Source organism: Podarcis pityusensis (genome assembly GCF_964106645.2).
Source record: "Podarcis pityusensis genome assembly, chromosome: Z".
In the NCBI taxonomy this organism is placed as follows: Eukaryota; Metazoa; Chordata; class Lepidosauria; order Squamata; family Lacertidae; genus Podarcis; species Podarcis pityusensis.
The window spans coordinates 10579472-10606668 of record NC_138044.1 but is presented as its reverse complement, the minus strand read 5'-3'; the positions used below and the strand labels follow the sequence as shown (position 1 = coordinate 10606668).

General features: G+C 45.8%; 1 protein-coding gene across 2 annotated transcripts in view; it reads left to right on the top strand.

Annotated features, from left to right (window-relative positions):
* Positions 1–2500: 2500 nt before the first annotated feature.
* LOC308468482 (stomatin-like) overlaps positions 2501–27197 on the top strand; it is a 40655-nt gene continuing 15958 nt past the window's right edge. Inside the window, exons 1-7 of one of the 2 annotated variants that reach the window (XM_080990701.1) lie at positions 2513–2677; positions 11283–11386; positions 12132–12204; positions 12867–12949; positions 19504–19707; positions 20304–20438; positions 24262–26657. In XM_080990701.1, the coding sequence (XP_080846827.1) occupies positions 2623–2677; positions 11283–11386; positions 12132–12204; positions 12867–12949; positions 19504–19707; positions 20304–20438; positions 24262–24456 (849 nt within the window). In that variant the 5' untranslated portion in view covers positions 2513–2622 and the 3' untranslated portion in view covers positions 24457–26657. Of the gene's footprint in view, positions 2678–11282; positions 11387–12131; positions 12205–12866; positions 12950–19503; positions 19708–20303; positions 20439–24261; positions 26658–27197 lie in introns of those variants that run through there. The other variant, XM_080990702.1, reaches the window with a different exon arrangement.

Below are 27197 nucleotides of genomic sequence, written 5' to 3'. Positions count from 1 at the left end.
AGAATCAGACTGGGAGGCCCACCCTGTGGGAAGGGATCAGAACGGGTGGGAAGCGGGTTTTGAATCCTCAGAGGATGGCGACAGCTCCTTCCAGGGGTTCCCCGCATCGTCGGCCGAAGAAAGGGACGAAGTTGGGTCAACAGGTTGGGCCGGGGGTGGAGGGGGTCCTGGGGGGGAGGTGGATGTCAGGGAACTGACATCGGAGCTAGAGGCGGAGGGAAGGCTCTCAAATGATGCTGGAGAAGGGCCCAGCAGGGAGAGAGGCAGCTCCGCAGATGGGGAAGCAAATCAGCGCAACACCAGGGATAAAGGGGGGCAGATGGGGGAATCGGCGAGAGGGCTCCAGGACTCTTAACCAGACACCAGCGGGGAGAGCACGGGTCCTCCGCTACCCACGCCCTCCCTGCGCAGAAGACTTCCGCGCAGAGAGAGTAGGAGGAGACTGGGTGTCAAACAACTTTTATGTTGGAAAAGATTTAAGAAACGCCCACTGACGGATTCTGCTAGTGACTGAGGCAGCCACGAAGTGAAGGGCTGCCCAGACTGAAAGGTTTAACAAGGCAACAAAGCCAGGAGAGGCGGCAACTTACGCACGAGCAATCCATACTCATTACAAAAAGTATCATAAGACGGTGGTTTTTTTGCTAAAAAAAATTAGGCCAAAATTGGCTGTCGTCTTATACATGGATAGTGAATGCAGAGTGAGGCGGGTGTGATTGTGGGCTGCGGCAAGCAGGCATGCATGCGGGCTCAACAACTCCCCCCCCCCAAGCTTAATTTTCAGATGGAAGTTGGCTAACTTAAAAGCTCAACAACCGAAGGGTGACCTCCCCCAAAATTGGGGTCGTCTAATACACAGGGTTGTCTTATACATGGGAAAATACGGTATTGTGAGTTTGGAGGGAGTTGGTTCCCTAGATCCAGCAAGGGTTAAAATCTAATGGGGGATTCGATTGTTGGAATAGCCAGGCCAACTTATTGGTAAGGCCTTACGTACAGGGTTCCTTAGTATACAAAAGGAATCTGCTTTGTGCCAGGGGGCACGTGTGTGGGCCCCCTACTTCATCTGGCTAGTAGTGAGAAAGATAAAGGCAGACTGGAGTGTGGGAGAGAACCAGGCTAGAAGCCTGAGAGCGAGAGATATGCTTGATTTCATACCCTCCAACATTTCTCTGATGAAAATAGGGATGTCCTATTCCATCAGCATCACATTTATACCCCACCCATCTGACTGGGTTGCCCCAGTCACTCTGGGTGACTTCCAACACGTATAAAAACATAATAAAACATAAAAACTTCCCTATACACGGCTACCTTCAGATATCTTCTAAAGGTTGCATAGTTACTTATCTCCTTGACTTGGGGGCCGCATAGCTCCATACCCTCTAGCGTTCCTCCAATCAAAATACGGACGTCCTAAGGAAAAGCAGGACATTCTGGGATCAGATCAGAAACCAGGACAGCTTCTGTAAATCCGGGACTGTCCCTAGAGAAGACATCACTTGGAGGGTCTGTGATTTCTGCTTGAGTCCAAGGCTGCAGCTATGGGAGAAGTAAGACCTTCAGGGGTGTTAATGCTGGGAACTGCTGCGTTGTAGGCTCAGGTTCAATACATGTGTAAATAAAGCATATATCCTAAAGACACCATTGTCTCTGCTGCCCCTGATTCCAAGGAAATGTAACCCTAAGTAAGTGCCTGGAACCCCTGGAATCTCATACAGCTTGTAGGTTGGAGCAGAACGCAGCAGCATTGAATAAAATGAATCTAGCATTGTTGATTCCGATGAGAGAGAGAGAGAGAGACAAACAAACAAACAAACTTAAGAAGAAACTTCTGGAACAGGCCAAGGCCCATCTAGTCCAGCCTTCCTGTTCTCACAGTGTCCAACCCAGTGTCGCCTGTGAATAACAAAATCAACCCATACTGATCATGGGACAAGTCCCAAGGAACTCATTATGTCTTATTTCTGTTCAGACATGCATAGATTGTGCCACATTTCTCCACAACCTCTCCTACCACAACTTAAACCTTATTTATTGTTAAACCCAAAGATGCTGTGGAGACAGATGTTCAATATTTAGTCAACCGATCAGTAAAATGAAACAATTTTTAAAAAATCAAACTACACCAGTTTCGATTGACTGAAAGAGTGTCCTGCATGAATTAGCTAGCCAGCAGGATTTTTGTTTTTGAGTTTTTTGCCCTGCCGTTTCGACGTGTCTGCTCCAGGGGTGAGGAGAAAGATGTGACTTTCCAGGTATACTTTATTGGACTACAACTCCCATCATCCCTGATCGTTGACCATGCTGGCTGGGGCTGATGGGAGCTGGCGTCCAAAAACATCTGGAGGGGCACCGATGCCCCTGTCTCTGGTCTACTCAGAAGGAAAGCCAGCTGCGGAATTCTCTGGCGAGCGCATACACAAAACTGCAGCCTGCCTTAGACAACTGTAAAGCATTGTGCAATTGGAGGGGGCGGGTCTTGATGATGTGCGGGGCGGAGAAGAAGCGAGGCCGCCCACTCGAATCAAACGCGGCAGCTGGAGCGCCGCGGACCCCAGATACCTTCTGTTGAAACGGGTAGCCGCCTCGTTTGGGAAGCTGGCTGCGTCGGTGGGAGTCATGGAGGACGCGGAGAAAGGCGCTCGCGGCAAGCGGGAGACCGTCAAGATCGGAGGTGAGACGAGCTGAGGCTTGCAAAGTTGGGGCAGCCCCATCCTTCTCCCTTTCTTTTTTGGTCGAGGCTGGGGGTACGAGCAGAGCTGGGGGAAGGAAAGGCAGACAGCCTGGTTCTACTCAGAGTAGTCAGACCGACTCAAATGAACAGACAGGACGAACTTGGGTCCATTAATATAACTGGGTTTATACTAAGTTGGCTACACACCTGTTGCTTTCGAGCATGCACAGGGTGTGCCTGTTTCAGCTTCCGATAATCGCACCCTAAAATGAGTACTTAAAAAAATCTGGAGGTTTTGAGATAGGGGCGAAAGGGGCGTGCATGAGCGTGCGATTTCCGTTTAGGGGAGGCTCGGTCTAAGCTACGGCGTCTGACGGTCGTAGTCTTGCTTTCTGCGGTGAAACACAGGAAACGCTGAGAACCTCAGATAATGTACAAATGTTACCTGCTTTCCTCTGGAGGGAGTTTATTTGGGTGGGTGTGGATGAGAGCACGCCTGCGGTGAAGGTACTCCTTGGCCTCGCTTTGCAGGAGGATTCAGGGTCTTTTGCAGGAGTTTGAATCTTCAGAATCTTCTACTTGCTTGAAAATGGATAAGCCCTGTAGCAGGAGTTGAGGTTCATGGGCTTGTTGGGGTGCGAAGCCTGGAATTTCACTCTCCCCGAGACCTGATTTTTTAAGTTTCTGGAAGGGAGTTTGTGTGGAAGGGGCTACTATCTTATGGACTGGAAACTTGATTTCAGCTCAATAATGCTCAGATTGTGGTCAAACTTTCATATGATAAACGTATTCAGCAGCCTGTAATCTGTCTTCGCTTTGCGAAATCTCCCTTGGCTCCTTCTACAACTGAAATTTGTATTGACTCTTTACAGAAGCAAAGCTTAAAGCTATGTATACTTAAGATGAAATTAATCCCCTGGAGAAATTCTAGAACCAATGCCAACCTTTACATACATCCAGGGACTCATTTGTTTACCCTACTAGAATGTTGATGTTACCTGCTATCTTGGTGACTGGCTACCTGATGGGTTAAAAAGCAAAACAGTTACTAACTATTTTTTCCAGGAACTTTATTTTAATAAACAAGGTGAAAGATGGATTGATAATGTGCCTTGGGTACAATTAAATTTCAGTTTGGAGAGTCTTCCTCTGACAATGGTGCTATAACAGCTGTTGATAGATTTTATCTCAATGAATTCATTCAGTCCTCTTTTAAAGCCACCCAAGTAGATGGACATCACTGCCTCATGTGGGAATGAGTTCCATAGTTTAACTATGTACTGCCTGAATAATAGCTTTATTTTATATGTCCTGAATCTTTCATCACTGTGCTTCTCATTGGGTGTCCACAAGTTATAGAGTTACGACAGACATTTCTCTCCACGTCTCACATAATTTTATAAACTTATATTGTGTCACTTCTTACACGCTTTTTCTCTAAACTAAAAAGTCCCAAATGCTGCAATCTTTCCTCATAGGAGAGGTTTCTCCAGCCCCTTGATAATTTCATTGCCCTTTTCTGAACCTTTTCCAACTCAACAAAACCTGTCAATACATGAGCTTGTCAGCTAATTCAAAATCTAAGCTGAGGGGATTTTTGCAAACTGTGAATAGTAAATATCACTTATGGTGAAGTGAAACTGTTAGCTACTCAGATGTTTTCAGTACTGGAGATCACTGTAGTTATTACAGCTGTCACAAACCAGTTACTCCCACTGTATTGATGCTCACATTAATTATTTGTGTAATACCATGGTTTATCATCTGAGTCAAGGAGGAGATTCACTTAGAGGTAATTCCTTTAAATTTATGTGAACCTTAAATATTTTTTTAATAGTAAGTTCATATGCAGCATAAAGGATCTGGAGCCTGATAGCCTTTCAGCAGTATCCAGCCCTTTGCAAGATCAATGGCTTTTGATCCAAGTTCCTGGTCATAACCATAGCTTTTGACAATCTTAAGAAGAAAAACTTGATGAGAGACACTAAGCATTTCTTGTAAATGCAGATCATGTGCTAGGAACAATTGTGAAGTAGCAAGATTTCATGTTGTTCTCTGCCTGCAGTTATGTGGTTTGAGAACCACACATCTATGTATATTTTGCACACATGTAAAAAATAAAAGACTGTCCCATTTCAAGTACTTGGCTCCAAATATTACCAGTTATAATCAAGATGTCCAGTTATTGAGAGTTAAGTTGCAGTCTCCAGTTCTTCTAGTATGAACAGGTCACATGGGGTTGGGAAAACTTTGGGTACAAGATTTACCAGATACAAAGAAAACAAAAGCATTCTTCCATGTTCTCACTAAGCATCAAGCTTCTAGGACATGGGAAGGCAAACCAAGGCCCGGGGGCTGGATCCAGCCCAATCAACTAAATCCGGCCCATGGACGGTCCGGGAATCGGTGTGTTTTTACATGAGTAGAATGTGTGCTTTTATTTAAAATGCATCTCTGGGTTATTTGTGGGGCATAGGAATTCGTTCATTCCCCCCCCCCAAAATATAGTCCGGCCCCCCATAAGGTCTGAGGCACAGTGGACTGGCCCTCGGCTGAATAAAATTGCTGACCCCTGTTCTAGAAGGTGAATCTATTAAAAATGAGTTTATACCCATCACATTAACAATCTTATATGAAAGTCTCAAGGGCAATGGCAATGCTCTAGAGAACATCCAAAAACAATCCAACCAGTTTGCTTTGGACGTTTTGCTCAAAGGCAACATCTTGGGATTCAAGTCTCATTGGTACTCTTTGGGTGTCCCAATAGGGAGGGGGTAGGTTGAGGGGGAGGGGAAGCAGCCTCCTTTGCCCCAGCCTAATCCTCAGTCAATATTAGGGGGCTAAGGTTGATTCTGCTAAGTATAAAAGGCTACACCTCCTAAAATTTTGATGCCTAGGACCACCAGCCATCAGATTTTTAAGCCACTGAGCTCAGTGCTGAATGGCAGCAGTATTTCAGGCAGGATTCCCTCCCAACCCTACCAGGAGATGCAGAACCTGGGAACTTTTGCAAATAATGCTGGTGCTCTAGGGCTGATGAGCTACGGCCCTTTCCCAAACATCAGCAAGTGGAATGGGTCAAGGCCAGGGTGACCACCTGCAGGCTTTGGCTGCAGGCACAGATGTTGTCTTTTGCCTACTCATGGGCCACCCTAAGCAATGCTCGCCTCCCTCTAAGCCAGGGGTCAGCAAACCTTTTCAGCAGGGGGCCGGTCCACTGTCCTGCAGACCTTGGGGGGGCAGACTATATTTTTTGGGGGGGGAGGGAATATGAACAATTTTCGCCTGCCTGCAAAGAGGCCTGAAGATGCTTTGCTGTACCTGTCCCAGTTGTTGACCCAATAATTGCAGTTGGGCTTCTCAAGCCAGCCAGGCGCCGGGGAGGGGTAGGAGGCGGTGTTGGCTGGTGAAGACAGAAGCAGCAGCCCCGGCGGAGGAGCCGCTGGCAGAGGTAGGGGAATCAGGGCGTCGATGGAGCTTTTACCCACCACCTGCTGGTGCTGCTGCTTCCTGAGGGGAACCGTGAAGAAGAAGACAGAGCTGACCGCCAACCCATAAGTGGCGTCTGTGGCCACTGCAACAACCCACCTGAACGCCATGGGAGGAATGAAGGAGGGAGGGAGGGAGGCAGGCAGGCAGGCAGCAACAAAGAAAGCGTGCAAGGAAGTGGCGTGGAAAAGCAGGGCAGAGAAGGAAGGAAGGAAGGAAGGAAGGGTGGACTGAGGGAGAGGGAGGAGGAACAGGAGGGAAGTGCGGCAGCTGCCAGCATCATACGCCCCCTTCACAGCACCACCCTGCTGAGGCAGGCAAGCCGACTCTCGCTGTCGATGGCACCCGGCGTGGGACAAGATTTCTCCATCTCTGAGGAGAAAAGCGGTGCTGTGTGAGGGAGGGAGGGGCAGGGAAAGAATGTGCACACTGGCGATCCATGCGGCGATTCCCGGACAGGATCTAGAAGGCAATTGGGCCTGATCCGGCCTGTGGGCCTTAGTTTGCCGACCCATGCCCTAAGCCAGGCATCTGCAACCTGCGGCCCTCCAGATGTTTTGGCCTACAACTCCCATGATTCCTTGCTAACAGGACCAGTGGTCAGGAATGATGGGAATTGTAGTCCAAAACATCTGGAGGGCCGAAGGTTGGGGATGCCTGCCCTAAGCCATACTGCCCTTCTGTTTCTGGCTGTGTTTGGGGGAAGGGGAAGCCCCAAGATTTATGGGTGCTGCTGGTGCCCGTTTTCCCAGAATGCTGTCTGCAGCATGAGCAGAGAATGCAAACAGAAGAGAAGTGGAAAAGGAGACAGAGTTTGGTATCATTTCTCCTGCTTCGCAATGTTGCAAAAATGATATCTTGCAGTTTGTTGCCGCCTCTTGCAAAAGTCCAGTGGAAAGGAAAGACTCCCTCAATGCAATCTGAGTTCATTTTCTCATTCCTGGCATTGGAATTTTGCAATCCAGCCTGCAGAACTGAAAACACTTCTTCTCCTTTGTTTTATGATATCCTTTGTAAAGAAAAAGAGAAGTGTGAGCTAGTGCCTGGTGAGGGTTGCTAGGAAGTCAAGAGGTGCAACCAATTTGTTCTGGTTTTCTTCCTGTCCACCTCCTCTTTTGCAAAGATTCTGTGGACACTTAATCATTGCACCTGTGCAACACTTAAAACATAACTAAACTGGAAAGTGTATTGGGCCCATCTGCACAGTATTATGTCAGTGTTATGCCACTTTAAACAATCATGGCTTCCCCCAAAGAATTCTGGGAGCTGTAGTTTGTTAAGAGTTTTAAGGAGACCTCTGTTCCCCTTAACAGAGCTACAGTTATCAGAGTAATTTAACAACCACTCCCTCTTTGCAGGGAATTCTGGAAATTATAGCTCTGTGAGAGGGAATGGGGGTGTCCTAAGAAATGGGGGGGGGGGCACTTGGTAGAATGTACTTTCTTTATTCAGTGATTTGACACCTTGACTTAAAAGACAGAAAGTGGTGAAGATGGATGTTATCATGGACTGAGTAATCATATTTTCTTTCTTTATATAACCAGCAGATGGAAAATCAGAAGTGTTTCTTTTGTATCTTTGGCTTTTGTATCTTTTCTTTCTTCTGGTTTTACTTATTCAAATTGTATCTTCTGTAGTTGTAATTTTACTGTTTTACGGGAAAATCTTAATAAAAGACCTTAAACAAAAATCAGGGAGAGAGATCTAAATCTAGGCAAGCAACAGGCATTCTTGTAGTTCGTAGATGCACACCAGCTTGGCAAAAGCACTTGGGGAAACTGAAAAGCAGGATCAGGAAGGGTTGTGAGAGAGCGGGTATAGCATGGGAAGAGATCAGTGATCCCTGGTGGGCTGCAGTTGCCCCTGGAATCTCATTTGAACCTTGCCCTTTATCCATTTGGGTTTACTTAGCAATAATAATAATAATAATAATAATAAATAATGTGTGGTATGTTTACATATATATAATACATATATATAATTTTACATACATATAATGCCCACCAAACACAGTTTGCCAGAAGAAATTGAAGTGAAATGTTTGATAGGGTGTGTCTATGTATGGATTCAGTAGAAGGCTCTTATTGTTTACATACCCACCAAACTTACATTTTTGCATCATTGTTTGTGGCTCATACTCAATCATGGTTCAGAGTTGGGGAACCTGTGACCCTTCAGCTCCAACCAGCATGGCCAGGTGTCAAGGATGATTAAAAAAAAAAATATTTATACCCCACCCTCCCTGGCCAGAGCCGGGCTCAGGGCGGCTAACACCAGTAAAATTACAGTAAGAACATAATGGGGGGGGGGGAATTAAAATACAGGTTAAAATGCAAATTAAAATGCAGCCTCATTTTAAAAGTAGCCCATAGATCAAAACCATAAGGGGAGGGGAAAATAAGGGTCAGACCAAGTCCAAACCAAAGGCCAGGCAGAACAGCTCTGTCTTGCAGGCCCTGCGGAAATATGTCAAGTCCTGCAGGGCCCTAGTCTCCTGTGACAGAGAGTTCTACCAAGTCGGGGCCAGTACTGAAAAGGCCCTGGCCCTAGTTGAGACCAATTTAACCACCTTGAGACTTGGAACCTCCAAAATGTTGTCATTTGTGGACCTTAAGGTCCTCCACGGGGCATACCAGGAGAGGCGGTCCCATAGGTACGAGGGTCCTGGGCCGATGGGAGCTATAGTCCAGCAACATCTGGAAGACCAGGGTTGTATTGAGCCCTGCAGCACCATTGAGCTTGGATTGGCAGGCTTGGATTGAGGAGGAGGAAGAAATGAGGATGGGGGCTGAATGGTGGGGGATCTGGTTTGATCTGCCCCAACCAGACGCTTTGAAAGGGGAGCGGAACTGCTGTGCCTTCCCCGCCCCCTTCCTGTGGAGCACAGAGACTCAATGAAGGCTGGGGAGGCTTTGATAACCAAGGTGTGACAAAAGTGTGCAGTCTCGTTATCTAGAACGAGATGCCGCCCTCGCTGTGGGAGCAGACAACCCCACCCCAAAAGCACTTGTAGTCCCATAATTCTTACAAAGTGAGAGAGTCTCGAGAATAAGACTGCCTTGTCTTGTCTTTAAGAGCTCGATGGGCAGGCCACATACTGGGAACTTATTGCAGGGACACCTGCAGTTCTGAATTTCTTGCCCTTGCTCCTGAACCCGTGACTCCAGAACCCTGAGCCTGCACTTTTACTTGCCTTACTTTTACTTTCAAGTAAGAGCCTCCACTTGTGTCTTTTTGGGGTGGAAGGCTGGACAAAAAGGGTTCCCTACTCCTGGCTTAGGTATTCATGTGGAATAGGTTAACCATGGTTAAAGGGAAACAACCCCTGGTTAAGCATTTGGTCTGCAGAAGCTTGGGAATAAGATCAAATAAATATTCTTTCCCATCTCCACAGAAGTCCCAGAGAAAATATGGGAGAAAATTACTTTTCTGTGCAATTCTGGATCGAATGCTTGATCTAGTTGAGCTGCTGTTGCAGTAGAAGACAAATACGCCTTGCTGCATACTTGATTCCCTTTTCCTGTAACTGAATCCAAGGCCAGGAAAAATCTCCGTGTGAACTCTGTGTCACATTCCTGAATATGATCTCATGTTCCTTTTTTAGATGCAGCATTTCATTTTTTGGGCAGTCTCCGAAATTCTCTGGGAGGGGCGATTATGATGGTGATAGACTCTATCTGCACTATCACACCCCTTTAAACAGCCGTGTTTCCCCCCCAGGTAATCCTGTAGTTTGTTCAGGGTGCTGGGAGTTGCTAGAAGACTTCTTCATTTACAGGGCTACAATTCCCAGAGTTCCTTTGGGAAGAGGGATTAACATATGCAGGGATGACTGGAACTATCAATTTTGCTTCTCACAGTTTCTCAAGATTCATTTATCTACATTTTTGCAATAAATTGCATGTTTTTAAAAAGAAAAATCCTCATGAAAATTTGCCAGGATTTTTGTGCAAATGTGTCACAAGAAACCCATTTGTGTGTGTGTGCAGTTTTGACTAAGGTACACATTTTTTTTTTGCAAGCAGTTTCCCTTTTTTTTGCAAGCAGTTTTTTTTTGTTTTTTGCAATCAGTTTTCATTTTCATGAATGTGTGCCCTGATGCACTTTTTATGAACAGTGGTTAGAGAATTGCATTGCAAAAATTTAATAAGTGTGAATTTCTGGCTAGACTGCATTTGCCTCTGGTTGGGCCGTGGCACAGAGCAGGTGTGAGCTGAAGCCAAACTTGACTTTCTGCATCCTATAAAGATGCCATGTCTGTCTGAGCAATAAGGGAGATCACTGGTCATGTTCCTTGTACAAATCCCCTCATGCTTTACCACTCCTGACTTGGCAAGGGCTAGGACTGACAATGGAGAACAATGCACCTTGAATTGATTCATCTGGTATCAGGCAGGAAAAGGGCTTTCTCTGTGGTGGCACCGACAGTATGGCATTATGGAACAGTTTCTTCTTAGAGATTCACCTTCAGTGATGTGTCCCTGTCAGTAGTCAGATACATTCTTGTTCTAGATGCAATGATCAGTTTTGTTACTGATTATTGGCTGCTTATGATGTGTCTGGGACGTGGGTGGCGCTGTGGGTTAAACCACAGAGCCTAGAACTTGCCGATCAGAAGGTTGGCGGTTCGAATCCCTGTGACAGGGTGAGCTCCCGTTGCTCGGTCCCTGCTCCTGCCAACCTAGCAGTTCGAAAGCACGTCAAAGTGCAAGTAGATAAATAGGTACCACTCCGGTGGGAAGGTAAACGGCGTTTCCATGCGCTGCTCTGGTTCGCCAGAAGTGGCTTAGCCAATAAAGTGAGATGAGCACTGCAACCCCAGAGTCAGCCACAACTGGACCTAATGGTCAGGGGTCCCTTTACCTTTTACCTTATGATGTGTCTATTCAAAGTTTTATTGCTTGACAGTTTGTGCATGACTTTGAAACATTTTGTTAAATGTGGTAAGAAATCTTTAAATAAAAAAAACTTTGAAGGGATGCAGCTCATGTATTTGTTCCAGAAATGCAAATTAGGTTAAAATGCAAACATACCTGAATTTCTCCCTCTTCCCTACACAGAAGCAATAGAAGCCCATTTAATGCATGTGCACTTTTTTTCCTCCCTTTTCTTCCAGAGGGCTCTGAAGGAAGCATTGGAGTCTGCGGGTGGATCCTGGTTATGGTCTCGTTCTTTTTGGTTACCATCACTTTCCCATTATCCATCTGGATGTGCATAAAGGTAAAAAATAGTTGGTTGGAAAGCAGCTGTGACCTAGGATTCCTTCCCCACTCTAAACAGGAGCAGCGACTGTACGTTGTAGCTGACCTTGGAGCTGGAAGCGACCCGAAGGGTCATTTCTGGCCCCTGCAATTCAGGAATCGCAGATAAAGCATCCCTGACAGATGGCCATTCAAACTTTTGTTTAAAAACCTCCAATGAAGGCAGATTTCACTACCTTCTGGGGGAGTCCACTCCTTAAATGGCTATTCTTGCAGAAGAGAACTTCAGAGGGAGACTGCATCATGAGGCCACCAGGTTACAATTAATCAAGAGGTTCACTAGTGAACTGAATCTGGACAAAAGTGTTTTAAAAAACCCAACAACCCACAGCATGCATTAATTGGTTTGCCAATGCCAGGCTGCCTGTGTTGTCAACAATAAAGAAATGTGTTAAGTTTTTAAAGTGCCACAAGCCTCTTTGTCAAGAAACTCCTAATCTCATGAAGCACAATTTTTATATGAAAAGGATCAGGGTAGTTCATTCCTCCTTCAGCTTGATAGGAAGAGCACGAAGTTGCAGTCTCTCTACATAGTTGCAGAATCTTATGCCTTATTTTGCCCCCTTAAAAAGGCTTTTCTTCTTATCTGGAATGAGCTAATTACAAATGTGGCCCAAATAGCATCAAGGATAGCCTGAAATGGGCAGAATGAAAGGGAACAAAACCACAACCCCTCCCCCACTGACTTTCCTCCCTCATTGCAGATTGTCAAGGAATATGAGCGAGCCATCATATTTCGGCTTGGACGTATACTAAAAGGAGGAGCAAAGGGGCCAGGTGAGTATTTGCTGTTATGGTCTGTCTTGCCAAAGGCAAGGGGATTCTTTCTGTGGGATTTGGAAGCAAGACAAGACACAAGAGGGGAAGAAGTCTTAAGATTTATTAGACAGCATGCGGATAATGGATAAGAATTTACCTCCCCAAGCAAGCAATACCTCTGTTTACAGAGGTACAGCAGCAGAGAGGACCCCAGCTGTAGTCAGCCACCAAGCGACGTAGCACCCCAGGAGAAGTCACACAATTTAACAACATTAAGCTGTTTAGTAAGGCTAACTGCTGCCTAGGGGAAGCCTCATATTGGTGGCATGAAGGAGCAATTGTATCAGGCCACTCCACCTTCTTGATGTACAGTGTATCTTCTGCTGTGTTTCGCATACATGGTCCCACATGTGGCTGAATTTCTGTGTGGCTGGTCAGCTGCATTGGGGCTGGAGCACTGGTGGTGCCCTCCCCTAGGTCTCTAGCCCAGAGGAGGGCACCATCAGTGCTCCAGCCCCAATGCATCTTCACGCATTTGCACCATTTGCCTGGTGCAGTGTCGCTGAATTGACTTTGTCCCATGCACTTCAATATACCTTCCGACCTCTTCCTTGCACATGCGGAGCAGTTAATGCCCTAGAGTTGTTGTGTCCAACAATTGCACTTTTATTTTCCAACAGGTCTGTTTTTCGTATTGCCCTGCACAGACAGCTTTATCAAAGTGGACATGAGGACCATATCATTTGATATACCGCCACAGGAAGTGAGTATTCCCTTTCCTTGACCTCTTTCTGCTCTGCCCCCTACTGAATACTGGATATAAATAGGCTAGTCAAGTTTCTCTCCCCACCCCTACCCCATGGCTTTCTCACACCCGCTGCCCCTCTTCCATGGTCTCGAATTTCAGGCAAGAGACATTCCCAGTCCTACTTGAAGGTGCCATCGGGAATTAAACACAGGATGCTCTTCATGCAAAGCAGGTGCTCTGCTGCCAGATTGCGGCACTTCCCCTTAAATATAAAGTAATATTCTAGTTCTCAAAGGGATGAATTAAATAGGAACATAGGAAACTTCTTCTGAGTTAGACCATTGGTCTATCTAATTCAGTATTATCAACAATCTCCAGGGTTTCCTACAGGAGACATTCAGAGAAGGAGTCTTTCCTAGCCGTAACTGGAGATGCCAGGGACTGGAGTCAGGAACTTCTGCATGCTGAGCAAGTGCTCTGGCACTGAGTATTTGTGGCCCTTCTGGTTCTCTGCCACCAGTTCCCTCGCTGCTGTGACTCTCAGCAATCCATCTGCAAGATGGATAGTACCTTACATTTAAGGGCTCAGATATATAGCTAACATGTCATCTAGCTTGGTCCGGAACTCCTCCATGCAGTGAGGCAGTCTCTGCCATAGCCTCTGTCAAAGCAGACCATTTGGTATGAAGGCTAGCATGGAGGGTTTCAGTTTTCTTCCAGGCAGCCGCCTGCCACTTATCCTGCAATGACTTTTTCCTCTGGCAGTAACTGTTGTGGAACTGGCTCGGAATGAATTGCTTAGGAACCTAATAATCATCATTAGGCTTAATGTGATTGCTGCCAGGAATGTACCCTTAGTGAGCCTCCTCCCCGCCCCTCATTTCCTCCTGGCTTTTCTGTAATTCATTTCCGTTGTGCCTGCGGTTTTTGCAAGCAACAGGGTTGCAGGGTATTTATTTCATTAGGTAGGGATGGGTTTCTTTTACTTGTTTCTTTTCTTGCTTCTTTAATTGAAAGTTAATGATGTTGTCAAGGTGCTGGAAAACCCCAGGGTATAGTTCTATTGCAGGGCTGGGTAACCTTGGCTGCCTGGGGTCAAGGCGACCTTCCAGGACTCTCAGAACTCTTCTGAAGCCACACCCTCTTCTCCCAGGCCACACCCCTCACCTGTCTTGCTTTGCACCCTCCTTGAGTCATTTTGCGTGGTTGGAATGCATCCTTGAACTATGATTATGGCTCTTGGTCTTCTGGATAGAGGCTAGAGAACTCTCTCTCTCTCTCTCTCTCTCTCTCTGTGTAAACTAGCTCCACCCACTTTTGCCTCTGGCCCCACCCATCACTGGAATGTGGCTCCTGGAATGTTGTCCGGAAGCAGATGCGGCCCTCAGGCTGGAAACGTTTCTGCATCCCTGAACTAAGAGTTGCTGAGTTATTAAAACATCTTTAGGGAGGGAATGATGAGGGGGTGGGTGGAGGGAAAAAACCCTGATCAGCCTAGTAAGAACTGAGTATGCTTAGCGAGCAGAGAATGCTGACTGACTGTTGAAGGGAGGCAGGGAGGTGTAAAACTAATTTGTAGGTGGAATAGAAAGGAGTATCGTGGAGGAGGGCATGACGGACTTACTGGAACAGGAGCACTCCATGCTGCAACATTTGGTTGCAGATCCCATTTGTATCTGTCTATCCATCAGTCCTAATGCATTCCACTCAGCATTTGAGATCCTGCTTCTGTCTTTTCAGCCTATGTAAGTAAGATGGGCAGCCATGAGAAGCACAGTCTTCTTTGGAGTGGCACTAATCCCATGGAATGCCCTCCTTAGGGAAGCTCACCTAGCCCCTTCACTGTATGCCAGTGGTGGCCAAACTCGGCCCTCCAGATGTTTTGGGACTACAATTCCCATCATCCTTGACCACTGGTTCTCTTAGCTAGGGATGATGGGAGTTGTAGTCCCAAAACATCTGGAGTGCTGAGTTTGGCCACCACTGCTGTATTCCTTCTGGTGTCTCCATGAGTCCCGTGAGGTTTGTTAAAGACACTAGTGGGCGATGGCTGGGTTTTCTGCCAGAGAAAACCCATTCCATGCCTAATTTTATAAACTTCTGTCATGTCTCTTAAAGCTCGCCTTTTCTGTAAACTAAAAAGCTCCTTTGATCCTCCTCCTTTCTTCTTCACTGTTTTCATGAGCCTCTGTTCTTTTGATGACTTTTGCCCAGTTGTTTGATGATTTTTCATGTCTGCTGCTGCTGCTTTTAATTATTTCCCCATTTCCATAGAATCTGTGTTTTCATGCTACAATTTGTTGCAGTTGCTCTGGTTTCTTTCCAGAAGAGGATGGCAGCTCATTCATAAACCATCTCAAGATTTCTAGGGGCTGAGCAAAGATTAAGAAAACCAGGCAGCCCTTTGCTGACAGCGTCCAATAAAATAGACATGATACCAAAGGAAAAAGTAGACAGGAAGAGATAAGGAAAACAAGCAAATTCAGGCGCTCCTGCTTCATTGTTTACATGAAGATAAACTCCCAGTTTGCATGCTATGTGACTGACAAGAGAAAGTTCACACAGCATATACTTAAACCACAGAATTCACTGCCACTAGTGCCCAATCAACACTTCACATTTAAAACAGTATTATACCACTTTAAACAGTTGTGGCTTCCTGAATTGCAGTTCGTTAAGGAAGTTGAAGGTTGCTAGGCAGTCCCCATTCCCCTCAGAAAGCTACAGTTCCCAGCGTTCCCTGGGAAAAGGGGTCTGGCTGTTAAACCATGGGAATTGTGTGATGGGGGAATAGAGGTTGCCTATCAATTCTCAATGCTCTTGTCAAACACTGAGGACTAGTAAGCTACTTGCAGGGCTGCTGTGTTAACCTCATTGGTTCCTCAATAAGAGGGTCATATCTCACTTAGTAAAGCTGAGGGTGGCACTGGTTCTTCTGTGTATCGCAGAAGCCAATTAAAGGAGCTATTGGCTTGTAATTACCTTTCTTGCGTTACTTAAAATAGAAACTGCTGTGGCTGTGGCTGCAAAGACATTACACAGATCTCTGTTAGGACTTGATTCTAAATAACATTAACATTAAAATAAGATTAATATAATCACAGCCATTCCACTTGGAGATGTTCTATGTTCCACCCACACACCCCAGTGTTGGAGGCAGTATTCTTCTGAAGGCCAGTTGTGGAGAATTCCAAGTGGAGAAGCTGCTGTTACACTCAGGTCTTGCCTCTGGGCTTCTTGTTCAGGTACCTGGTTGGCTGCTGTGAGGACAGGATGCTGGACTCGATGGGCCATTGGTCTGATCCAGCAGGGATGTTCTTAGAAATAACTCTGCTTCAACTGCAATACTGTCACTGAGAAAGCACAGGGGGTGAGGTGTCGGACACACTCCTGTTTCTCATCTCTGCAGTACAGTCATACCTCATGTTACATCCACTTCATGTTACATTCTCTCAGGTTATGTCCCGCGGCGACCTGGAAGTACCGGAAAGGGTTACTTCTGGGTTTTGCTGCTCACGCATGCACAGATGCGCAAAATGATGTCATACGCATGCGCAGAAGCAGCGAATCGCAACCCGCCCGTGCGCAGATGCACTGCTGCGGGTTGCGCTCTTTTCATGTTTGAGCAGGCCTCCGGAACGGATCCTGTTTGCAACCAGACGTACCACTGTATCAGTAAAAGGAGCAGTAATATCCCTGGTCATTTCAAAGGTGACATGGAACTTTATTCTGTTGGAAATCATTGAGTCTCTTTAAGAAACGATTAGATGTGTGTGGCTTCCTTTGGCTTTGTGCACACACTATACCTTCAAAGCACATTTGAAGCACATTCTTTCTTTCAAATAATTCTGAACACTGTGGTCGAGCCTTCCCAGAGTTAAACTTCCCAGCAACCCTTAACAAACTACAGTGCCCAGAATTCCTTGAAGGGGAAGAATGCATTTCAAATGTGCTTTAAAGGTGTACTGTATACACAGCCTCAATGACATTCAGTTTTGCTTCTCTCTCTTTACTCTCACACCATTGGTCCATCTAGCTTAACAACTTCTGATAAGTTTACCTACAAGATCGCCTTACCCCACATGTGCCCACTCGACCGCTTTGATTGGTGGAATTGGCACTACTACTGGTACCACAGAATACCCATTCTGCGTTTGTAAGGATGCAGTCATTAAGTCTGACCTGCATTTTGGAATTTCCTGCCTACTGAAATCAAGCAGGTGCCTTCACTTTACTCTTTTCGGTGCCTGCTAAAAATTCCTGCTTAGACAAGCCTGCCCACATGCTTGCCTTACCCAATGTTGAGGGTATCCAATGCTAGTCCTATTCAGAGCAGACTTATTGAAATGGATGAGCCATACTAACATAGGTGCATGAACATCAATAGGTCTAGTCTGACTCAGTTGGCTAAAACCCATTGTGTTTATGCTTTTTAGAGATGATGCAAGGCGCTTGGGGACCTCTGTGTAACAAGCAGCCTACAAGTCTAATTAATAATGTAAATAATATAGGCCAGTGCAAGGTTTTCCACCTTCTCTTCCTGTTCCCTTCCTTGTGTTTGTGTCTTATTAGATTGTACATCTGCAGGCTCAGACCTGCAATGTTGATATACAGTGGTACCTCGGGTTAAGTACTTAATTCGTTCTGGAGGTCTGTTTTTAACCTGAAACTGTTCTTAACCAGAAGCACCACTTTAACTAATGGGGCCTCCTGCTGCTTCCATGCCGCTGTAGCACGATTTCTGTTCTCATCCTGAAGCAAAGTTCTTAACCTGAGGTACTATTTCTGGGTTAGTGGAGTCTGTAACCTGAAGCGTATGTAATCCGAGGTACCACTGTACAGCACAGGAGAGGCCCTGCAGTGCACTGGAAGCTTGCTGGACATCCCTCAGTGAGCAAATCCACAGAGGCAGATGTTTTCCTGCAGGACAGCTTATCCCATAATGCCAATCCTATCCTGTGGTATTCAGCCTCTCAGGGGGAGTTGGGGTGTGTTCGAAAGTGTGATGGTGAGGCATCACTGAGCCTGGGAGGTTCTGCATGCAGATGAGATAGTCAACCCTGGGCAAATTTCTCCGTAAACCTCTTGGAATTAATTGCTGTGTTTCCTCAAATGGTTTTTTTTTTTTTAATTTTCATGCTCCCCGAAGCTGTGTGAAAATCTTTCAGCAAAGCAATTTTCTCTAATAGAATATGATGATTTTATAAAATGATATAAGCTGTGAATGCCTTGGGGCAGGTATCCTTCCCGCACCCTTCTGGTTTCTGTTAACTCCTTAATGTGTACGTGTGTGGTTGGTGCTATATAATTAGTGAAAGACACACTGGAATTTGCTGCATCTTCCTTGTTACAGGGCTGCTACAAACACGGCACACTGGCACAGCCTGAGGCAGTTGGGTGCCAGTGTGTGCCCTGCGAAAGCTGGCATTGCTCAAGTTATTTGCTGCCACAACATCTTCCCCATCCCATTCTCAAGGGAATTGGGCATTTAAGCACCCAGGCAACCAGTGTCTTGAGTGCTGGCAGTGTACAGCCCATCTGTAGCGGTAGCTGGATTCAAACCTAGCAGATGCCATGGGAGAGGTGAAGTGCTGAACAACTTGGCAGTGTGTGTGTGTGTGTGTGTGTGTGTGTGTTAAATATGCTTGTTTAAAAGCATCATATTCTATTATGAAATACCTTTTGGTATTTCAAAAATCACTTGTACTTTCTGCAGATCTGCCAAAGATCAGCATGTAGCAGTTAAAGAATCAGGGGACTTATCTGGTGTCTGCATAAGGCAGTAAAAGGGACCCATGACAGTTAAGTCCAGTTGTGGATGACTCTGGGGTTGTGGCGCTCATCTCGCGTTACAGGCTGAGGGAGCCAGCGTTTGTCCCCTCTGCAGACAGTTTTTCTGGGTCATGTGGCTAGCATGACTAAGCCGCTTCTGGTGCAATGGAACACTGACACCAGAACAGTGCATAGAAACACCGTTTACCTTCCCGCCAGAGTGGTATCTATTAATCTACTTGCACTTTTTGGCATGCTTTCGAACTGCTAGGTTGGCAGGAGCTGGGACCGAGCAACGGGAGCTCACCCCGTCGCGGGGATTCGAACCGCCAACCTTTTGGTTGGCAAGCCCAAGGCTCAGTGGTTTAGACCACAGCGCCACCCGTGCCCCCCTTTTGGATAGCAGAGTGCTATCCAAAAAAGCATGGTGCCATGGAATAGAGGTCCATATGGAGCTTCTCAGTGTTCTGTAACCTTAGTGTTGAAAGGTGGCTTCTCCAATGACTTAGCCAGGAGCAGAATACCTGTTGCAAGTCCACCGATGGCCCATTCGGAGAAATGAGCACCTGCACAAAATGAACAACTCACATGGTGTTTGAAATAGGGAACTTGAAAAGAAGTTCCTTTGTGACTGTCAGGTAGCAGGCAGTCTGATCATGACCGCCTAATTAGCAGCATGCTACTTGTGGCACCTCTTTGTAGTTATGTTTTGATGCATGAGTGACTTGGAGATTCTTTTTTTAATTCTTCCGTTCCACATTTCTCTCTTCTCTCCCCTCCCCCTGTTTCTGCCCTAGATTCTTACCAAAGATTCAGTGACAGTTAATGTGGATGGCGTGGTTTATTACAGAGTTCAGAATGCAACCCTTGCTGTTGCCAACATCACCAATGCAGACTCAGCCACTCGGCTCCTGGCTCAGACCACATTGAGGAACGTTCTTGGGACCAAGAACCTCTCTCAGATCCTCTCTGACCGGGAGGAAATTGCACACAGCATGCAGGTACAACAAAGCAATGTTGAGCTGCATTCCCATGGGGGATGGGGGTGGGGAGTTGCTGAGAAACATACTTCACTGTTTAGACAGATGATTTATTTATTTTTGCATCAGCCACTAAATTTTGCAATTTAAATATACAACGCAAAAATCCAGTGAAAACTGGTCCTTTAGGGTAAGTGGGGCACTGCCCCACCAGTCCTAATCTGCCCTCAGCCAACCCCCAACCCCTGCCTGCCTTCTTCCTTATGACCAGTTCAGGGGGTGTGACACTGCCTGTAGCTCCCTCTACTTTAGTCTCTGACCACATTCCCATCATGCTTTTAAAGCCCCACATGGGATTCCTAAAGAATTATGGGAGCTGTAGTTTGTTAAGAGTCTTTTATCTTTCAATGAAAGCTCAGAACCTGGGTCACCTGCCAGCTGAAAACACAAGGAAGGATATTTAACACCTTGCAGGATGGAAGGCTCTTAAAAAAGGCTGTTCATTTGTCCTGTTGAGACTTGTTTAAACCTCCAGTCACCTCTGTTTGATTAGCTTGACATCTTTGCACAATACTTTGATGTGTGACATGCATTCCTGCCCCCACCCTTTTAAACAGGCCACACTAGATGATGCCACAGATGACTGGGGCATAAAGGTGGAGCGGGTGGAAATCAAAGATGTGAAGCTGCCCGTCCAACTCCAGAGAGCCATGGCCGCTGAAGCAGAAGCTACCCGCGAAGCAAGAGCAAAGGTAAGGAGCTCTACTGATTTGGTTAGCCGCTGACTTTCAAAGGAGATCCGTCACCCAGATCAGGGATGGGGATCCTGCGGCCCTTCTATTGTTGTTGGACTACACATCCCATTACCACTGACCATTAGAAATGCTGGCATAAACCAACTTGCTGGCTAAACTTCCTATTAAACCAGCTTTTCCCGACCTGGTGCACTGCAAATGCTGTTGGACTACAACTCCCATCATCCCTGACCATTGGCCATGCTGGCCGGAGCTGATGGGAGTTGGAATCCACCAGCTTCTAGAGGTTCACAGGTTCCCCATCCATGACCCAGAAGATGATGGAGCAGTACAAGGAAACAAAGGCCATTATTTGACCCTGTTGACCCTGGGGTATATGTCTTGGAAATGACCATAATTATTCCTACCCCACAACTGAAAACAACTTGCCAAGCAGATGCTCTCCCACCGATCTACAGCCCTTCCTGTAACTTTCACATAATCCAAATTTCAAGTGAATATTGAACTGCCTCAGATATTAATGTTTCCTTTAATAATAATAATTTTTAATGTTATTGTTTGTACTCCACCCATCTGACTGGGTTGCCCCAGCCACTTTAGACTGCTTTGATGGTCACACTTGTTTTTCCCCACAGTGATATAAGATGACTCAGGTATTTGCTGTACAAACACTGGCTCCAGAGGTCTCATTATCTTTATTTCCCCATGGTAGAGAATCCTTTGCATTGCATTTACGTAACAAAACAAAACTGAGTTTGTGCCAAAACTCAGTCGGAGGGCGTTCCTTCTGCATCGCAGGTTTTCAAACTTCACTGAAGCATCTCAGCAGGTTTTCTGGGGATGTTTAAGAAGATCAAGCAGCAGAAGGCAAGCTCCCACAAGACGCAACTTGTTACACAGCAAGCTGCCTTATACTGAGTCAGACCAGTGGACCATCTAATTGAGTACTGGCTACACTGACTCTCGCCAGGGTTTCAGGCAGGAGTCTCTCCCAGTCCTACCTGGAAATGAATGAGAGCAAACTGCAATCTTCTGTATGCAAAGCAGATGCCCCACCGCTGAGCATAGAAAGCTGCCTCATACCACCTGCATATCTGGCTTAGTATTGTCTATGCCAGGGGTCAGCAAACCTTTTCAGCAGGGGGCCGGTCCCCTGTCCCTCAGACCTTGTGGAGGGCTGGACTATATTTTGAAGGGGGGGGGGGAAATGAACGAATTCCTATGCCCCAAAAATAACCCAGAGGTGCATTTTAAATAAAAGCACATATTCTGTTCATGTAAAAACACCAGGCAGGCCCCACAAATAACCCAGAGGTGCATTTTAAATAAAAGGACACATTCTACTCATGTAAAAACACCAGGCAGGCCCCACAAATAACCCAGAGATGCATTTTAAATAAAAGCACATATTCCACTCATGTAAAAACACGCTGATTTCCGGGCCGGATTTAGAAGGCGATTGGGCCGGATTCAGCCCCTGGGCCTTAGTTTGCCTACCCATGGTCTATGCTTATTGGCACTGACTCTCCAGGGTTTCTGATGGGACATATTCTGTCTTCCCTGGAGATGCCAGGGATTAAACCTGCAACCTTCTGCATGCAAAGAAGATGTTCTACTCACAGAGCTTCAGCCTTTCCCAAAGGTCTTGTTTTCTGCTGCTGTGTCCTACATAAGGGGGGAATTGGTGCTGATACCTGAAAGTCCTGCTGAGCACCCTGTCTAAACTGGATGCTGTAAGATGGGTGAATGCCAGTTTTGTTTTGTTTTTCTCATTTTCCTGCTCTTAAATTCAAGTCTCCACATTTCCACATCATTCTGATTTTTTCAAAATGGAAATTCACCTGCATTTTAATGCGTAATATTTCATGCCTAATATTAGGCATTTTGCCTAATATTTTTTGCAAAGCAGCTTCTCCTAGTATAATGCATTTTTGTAAGCTGTTTCTCCAATATATGCATATTTTTAGATCTTTGCCCCAATATATGCAATTTTCTACACATTAGTTGGTTGGAGAACTGAATTGCTAAATTTGGAGAAATGCAAATTTTAAAGAATGGCTATGGTTTGGTTCACATATTATTTTGGAAAGTGCAAATTAGATAGGCTCGCTTGTAAACCAAATTGAATTTTTCCCTCATCCCTACTTAGTTCCCTTCCAGGGGGTTCTGCAACTTTGCAGGGACTCTGTAGCATACAAGGATTCTCTGGCAGAAAACCACTGTTCTGTCTGGAGCCACACCACATCTGCATGCCACTTTAAACAGTCATGGTTTCCCCCCAAAGAATTGCGAGACCTGTAGTTCACTAAGGGTGCTGAGAGTTGCTAGGACCAACTATTCCCCTCTCACAGCTACAATTCCCAGAGTTTCCTGTGAAGAGGGATTGACTGTTAAGCCATTCTGAGAATTGTAGCTCTGGGAGAGGAATAAGGGTCTCGTAACAACTTTCAGCACCCTTGACAGGCAGCGGCTTCCAGAATTCTTTGGGGGAAGCCATGACTACTTAAAGTGGTTTTATGGTGCTTTAAATGTGGCCTTTGTGTTCAACAACTAGACTGGCTGGTGGGCCATTCTGGGGGCAGACATAGAGTCTGGAGGCCTTTCTGCACCCCTGTTTCTTTAGCTGATTTGCTGCTCCTATATTCTTGGCTTAACACTGCTGGATTTATGTGCTGCTTCTCCTAGGAGGATGACAACTTCCTGTAACAATCTCTTCCTTTCCTGAAAGAAGTTGGTTAAGCAAGGAGGATCCTGTTAGTGGCCTTGAACATGAAGGCCACAAATCCTCTAGCCTACAATTTTATTTTATTTTTATTTTACTAAGGCTGGGTCCACACCATAGATTTTAAGTACATTCAAAACACATTCCTCCCTCCCCAAAGAATCCTGAGAACTGTACTTTGATAAGGATGCTGGAAATTGTAGTTCTGTGAGGGGGAAACTACAGTTTCCAGTATTCTTTGGGAAGACATCACGTGCTTTAAATGTGTGGTGTGTATGCAACCTAGAGCTGCAACATTTACCTGACTCATTTAATTAATCAAAACATTCTTGTTTGATTAGGTGACAGATTCTCCCCCAAAAATGTTTTAATATATATCTATATCTATCTATCTATCTATCTATCTATCTATCTATCTATCTATCTATAATACAGGTAGTTGCAAAATTTGAGAAAGAGGTGAATTCCCTATTGTAGGATAAAGCCATTTCCCCTTTAGAATGGTTGTGTTTTGTCATGTGCATACTAAATTGTTTTAATTGACTTAAGACTGCATTCCTAAACCCACAGACCTGAGAGTAAGCCCCACAGAATTCAGCAGGACTGCAGACATGGAGTTTTACCCAATGAAGTCCTGCTCAAAGTAGAATCGTTGGAAGTCAGCGCACCTAAATTACTTGTGGCCGTCAATTTCAGTGGGTCTACTCTGTGTAGGACTAATGTTGGATACTGAGACTAAGGAGGAGGAAGCTAGCAGCCAGGGCCACCATCTGGACCGGTTTTAAGAAGGCAGATGGCAGGGAGCTAGCCAAGGGCAGGTGTTGGAGCAGTGCCCCATTTGCCCCAGTGGATGTGCCTCCATTGCAAGGAGCTCAAGGTGGTTTGTTCTTTGTTCTTCCTGTCCTCATTTAATCCTCACAACAGCCCTGTAACGTAAGAGGCTGAGACACTGACTTGCCCAGGGTCACCCAGTGGGCTTCACAGCTGCACCCAGGTCCTGGTCTGACACTCTAACCACTACACCACACTCTCTGAACCTTATGCAGTTTTCTCTGTGTTCAAAACATCTTGCTGGACCTGTGCCTCTCTCCCTTCCAGGTCATCGCAGCAGAGGGCGAGATGAATGCCTCCAGAGCCCTCAAGGAAGCCTCCATTGTCATCACAGAGTCTCCTGCAGCTCTCCAGCTCCGCTACCTGCAGACCCTGACCACGATCGCCGCCGAGAAGAACTCCACCATTGTATTCCCGCTGCCCATAGATATGCTGCAAGGCATTGTGGGAAGGAGGAGCTGAGGGTGCTGATAGGAAGCCAGGTGTATTGAAAAGCGTGAGGCATTGTGGAGGAGAGGGGTGATGATTTCAGTGTGACCTTCGTGTCCGTTTCTTGTGGCTCTCATAAGCTCAGATCCTTTTTGTGTTTCATCCCAACAAATTTCTGCTTTCAATGTAGGTGGCCACTTCCGAAAATTCATTGTTCCCTGCTCTGCCACCCCTTCTTATTGATGAGAGAGGTTGGGAGGGCTTGCATCTCCCAGAAAATTAGAGAGGAGGGTTTAAGAGGTTCTCAGCTACCATATGGAGCAGGGGGGGTTGCCTTAAAATAATAATGTTTTCCTCCTCGCTCCTGGGAAACTTCTTTCTTGTCAGAGAGCCAGCAGTGGAACTTTCCGCTGCTATTTTGCTCCAACCAAAGGGAAAGAATTAGCACGCTGGAGTTACGGAGACAATATGCTTGTAGCTTTTTATAGGTGTGTTTTTCTAACCTAACACAATTACAAACACAGTTACAAACACTTCCCCAATACCTTTTGTACTTTATAAAATGACACCTATTTTTTCAACACTTTCTTAAAAAATAGATTTCCGCCTATTTCTTTGGTTCTGCTTTTAAGAATGTGATCAACAGAAAGTTTGACATTCTACAGCCAGGAGAACCTGTAAATGGAGTCTTTCAGCATTTTAGAATACTTACTATATTTTTCATTTAATTTTTCCAGAAGATTAATGTGAATAACTTTTCCCTCCCCCCCCCCGCTTTAATGTGAAGGAATTTTCCTTTCCACATGATTCTATTGTTGTTGTTATTGTTGTTGTTGTTGTTAAATCTCAGCTTTTTTTGCTAAAAGCCAGGACTGAAGGTTTCCTGGTATATTTGCATCTTAAGTTTTGTATCCAGTGTGAATCAGAATAGTAGATTTAATTTCTAACAGACAGCACTGAGGTTAGCTACAATATTATATTATAGTATTAGCATGGTGTGTGAGCTTTCAATAACAGAAAAACTTGTGAGAAGGGATGGCTATTGTGGTCTTTATTACTTGTATAATAATTCAAATAAGTGGTGAGAGCGGTCCACCCCCACCTTGCCTCTGCCTTTAACATTTATAGAGACAGGAATTCATTACCTGACGCTGTATCCCAGCATGGTAACGGAAGGCTCCATGGGAGCTGAAAAGCACAGGAGCATTGCAGGAAGATGTGGCTGGCATCTCAAATGTGGACATGTGATCAAATGCCATTGTTGCTATGCAAAGTCTCAGAGCTTTTGCCCCTGGGCCTCTTCACCCCCCATCTTACACTGATTTTAGCTGGAGCGGCTGCTTCAGACACTTAATTACAAAGAGGAAAGATATGTGAGGCTTAGAAACCCTGATCAGTTCTGGCTGCAAAAGGCAGGGCATACTCACTGCTGTGCCGGTAAACAAACACCCACCTACCCCAAAGGGAAAAGGAACAGGGGAACAATAGCATTTGCCATCCTTACTTGTGGCTGCAGATGAATTGGTGGTCCAGATTGTTGCTTTTCACGTGTTGTTAAAAGCAAACACTGCTGTGACTGGAACTAGTGGTGAGTTAAAGGAAGCCCAGCGAGGCAGGAATTCGGGGCATAACTCCCTAGCATCTTTGGTCAGAGCCTGGTTTCTACATGTAACAGAATGGACCATGCCACTTCAGGTTCCAGGTGCCTTTCACACTTCTCCATGCAAAATGCTCCCTGCATGCAGAAATCTAGCATGGGAAGGCTTTTGTCCTTGTTGTCCTGGTTTTCTACATGCAGGGAGTTTCTGGTGCAGGGCATCATTTGAAACCAACTACGCTTTGCAGCTACACTGCAAAGTGTAGCCCAGGGATGGGGAACCTACATCCTTCCAGACGTTGCTGGACTCCAACTCCCATCAGCCCCTTTCACTTTGACAGTAGTCAGGGATGATAGGGGCTGCAGCCCAGCAACGACTGGATGGCCACAGGCAACCAATCCCCAGTGTGGACCAAGCAGAGGCAAGTGATGGACTTGCCCCTCCCTCGGAAGAAACGAAAACGCAATTTATGCTGAACACCCATCCACCAGAAGTGCAGTTAATATTGTTTGTGAAAATGCTTTCTTTCTCTCTTTTTTTTAACCTCCCTCTCCCTATCAAAATATAAGTCTAAAACATATATTCTTTCACATGATTACTGTATTGTTATTTTAATAAATAAATATCTTTATTTAATCTGCCGTTGCATTCGATGTTTTTACCCACTGTCCCCACGGCAAGGGTTACTCCAGACCAGAGCATTACTCTGCATTAGTCATACAGCACCATACAGGTCCCTGCCCAAAGAAACTTGCAGTTTAAAATTTGTAAAAACAGTCTCCTTGGCCAAGCCAGTGGCCCATCTGTTCCAGGCATCTTGCTCTCACAGTGGCCAGCCAGATGTCCATGCTGATAGCCACTGAAAGCCTCCATGGATTTGTCGTCTACTGTCTTTTAACCATCCAAATGGTTAGAATCATAGAATCATAGAGTTGGAAGAGACCACAAGGGCCATCGAGTCCAACCCCCTGCCAAGCAGGAAACACCATCAGAGCACTCCTGACATATGGTTGTCAAGCCTCTGCTTAAAGACCTCCAAAGAAGGAGACTCCACCACACTCCTTGGCAGCAAATTCCACTGTCGAACAGCTCTTACTGTCAGGAAGTTCTTCCTAATGTTTAGGTGGAATCTTCTTTCTTGTAGTTTGGATCCATTGCTCCGTGTCCGCTTCTCTG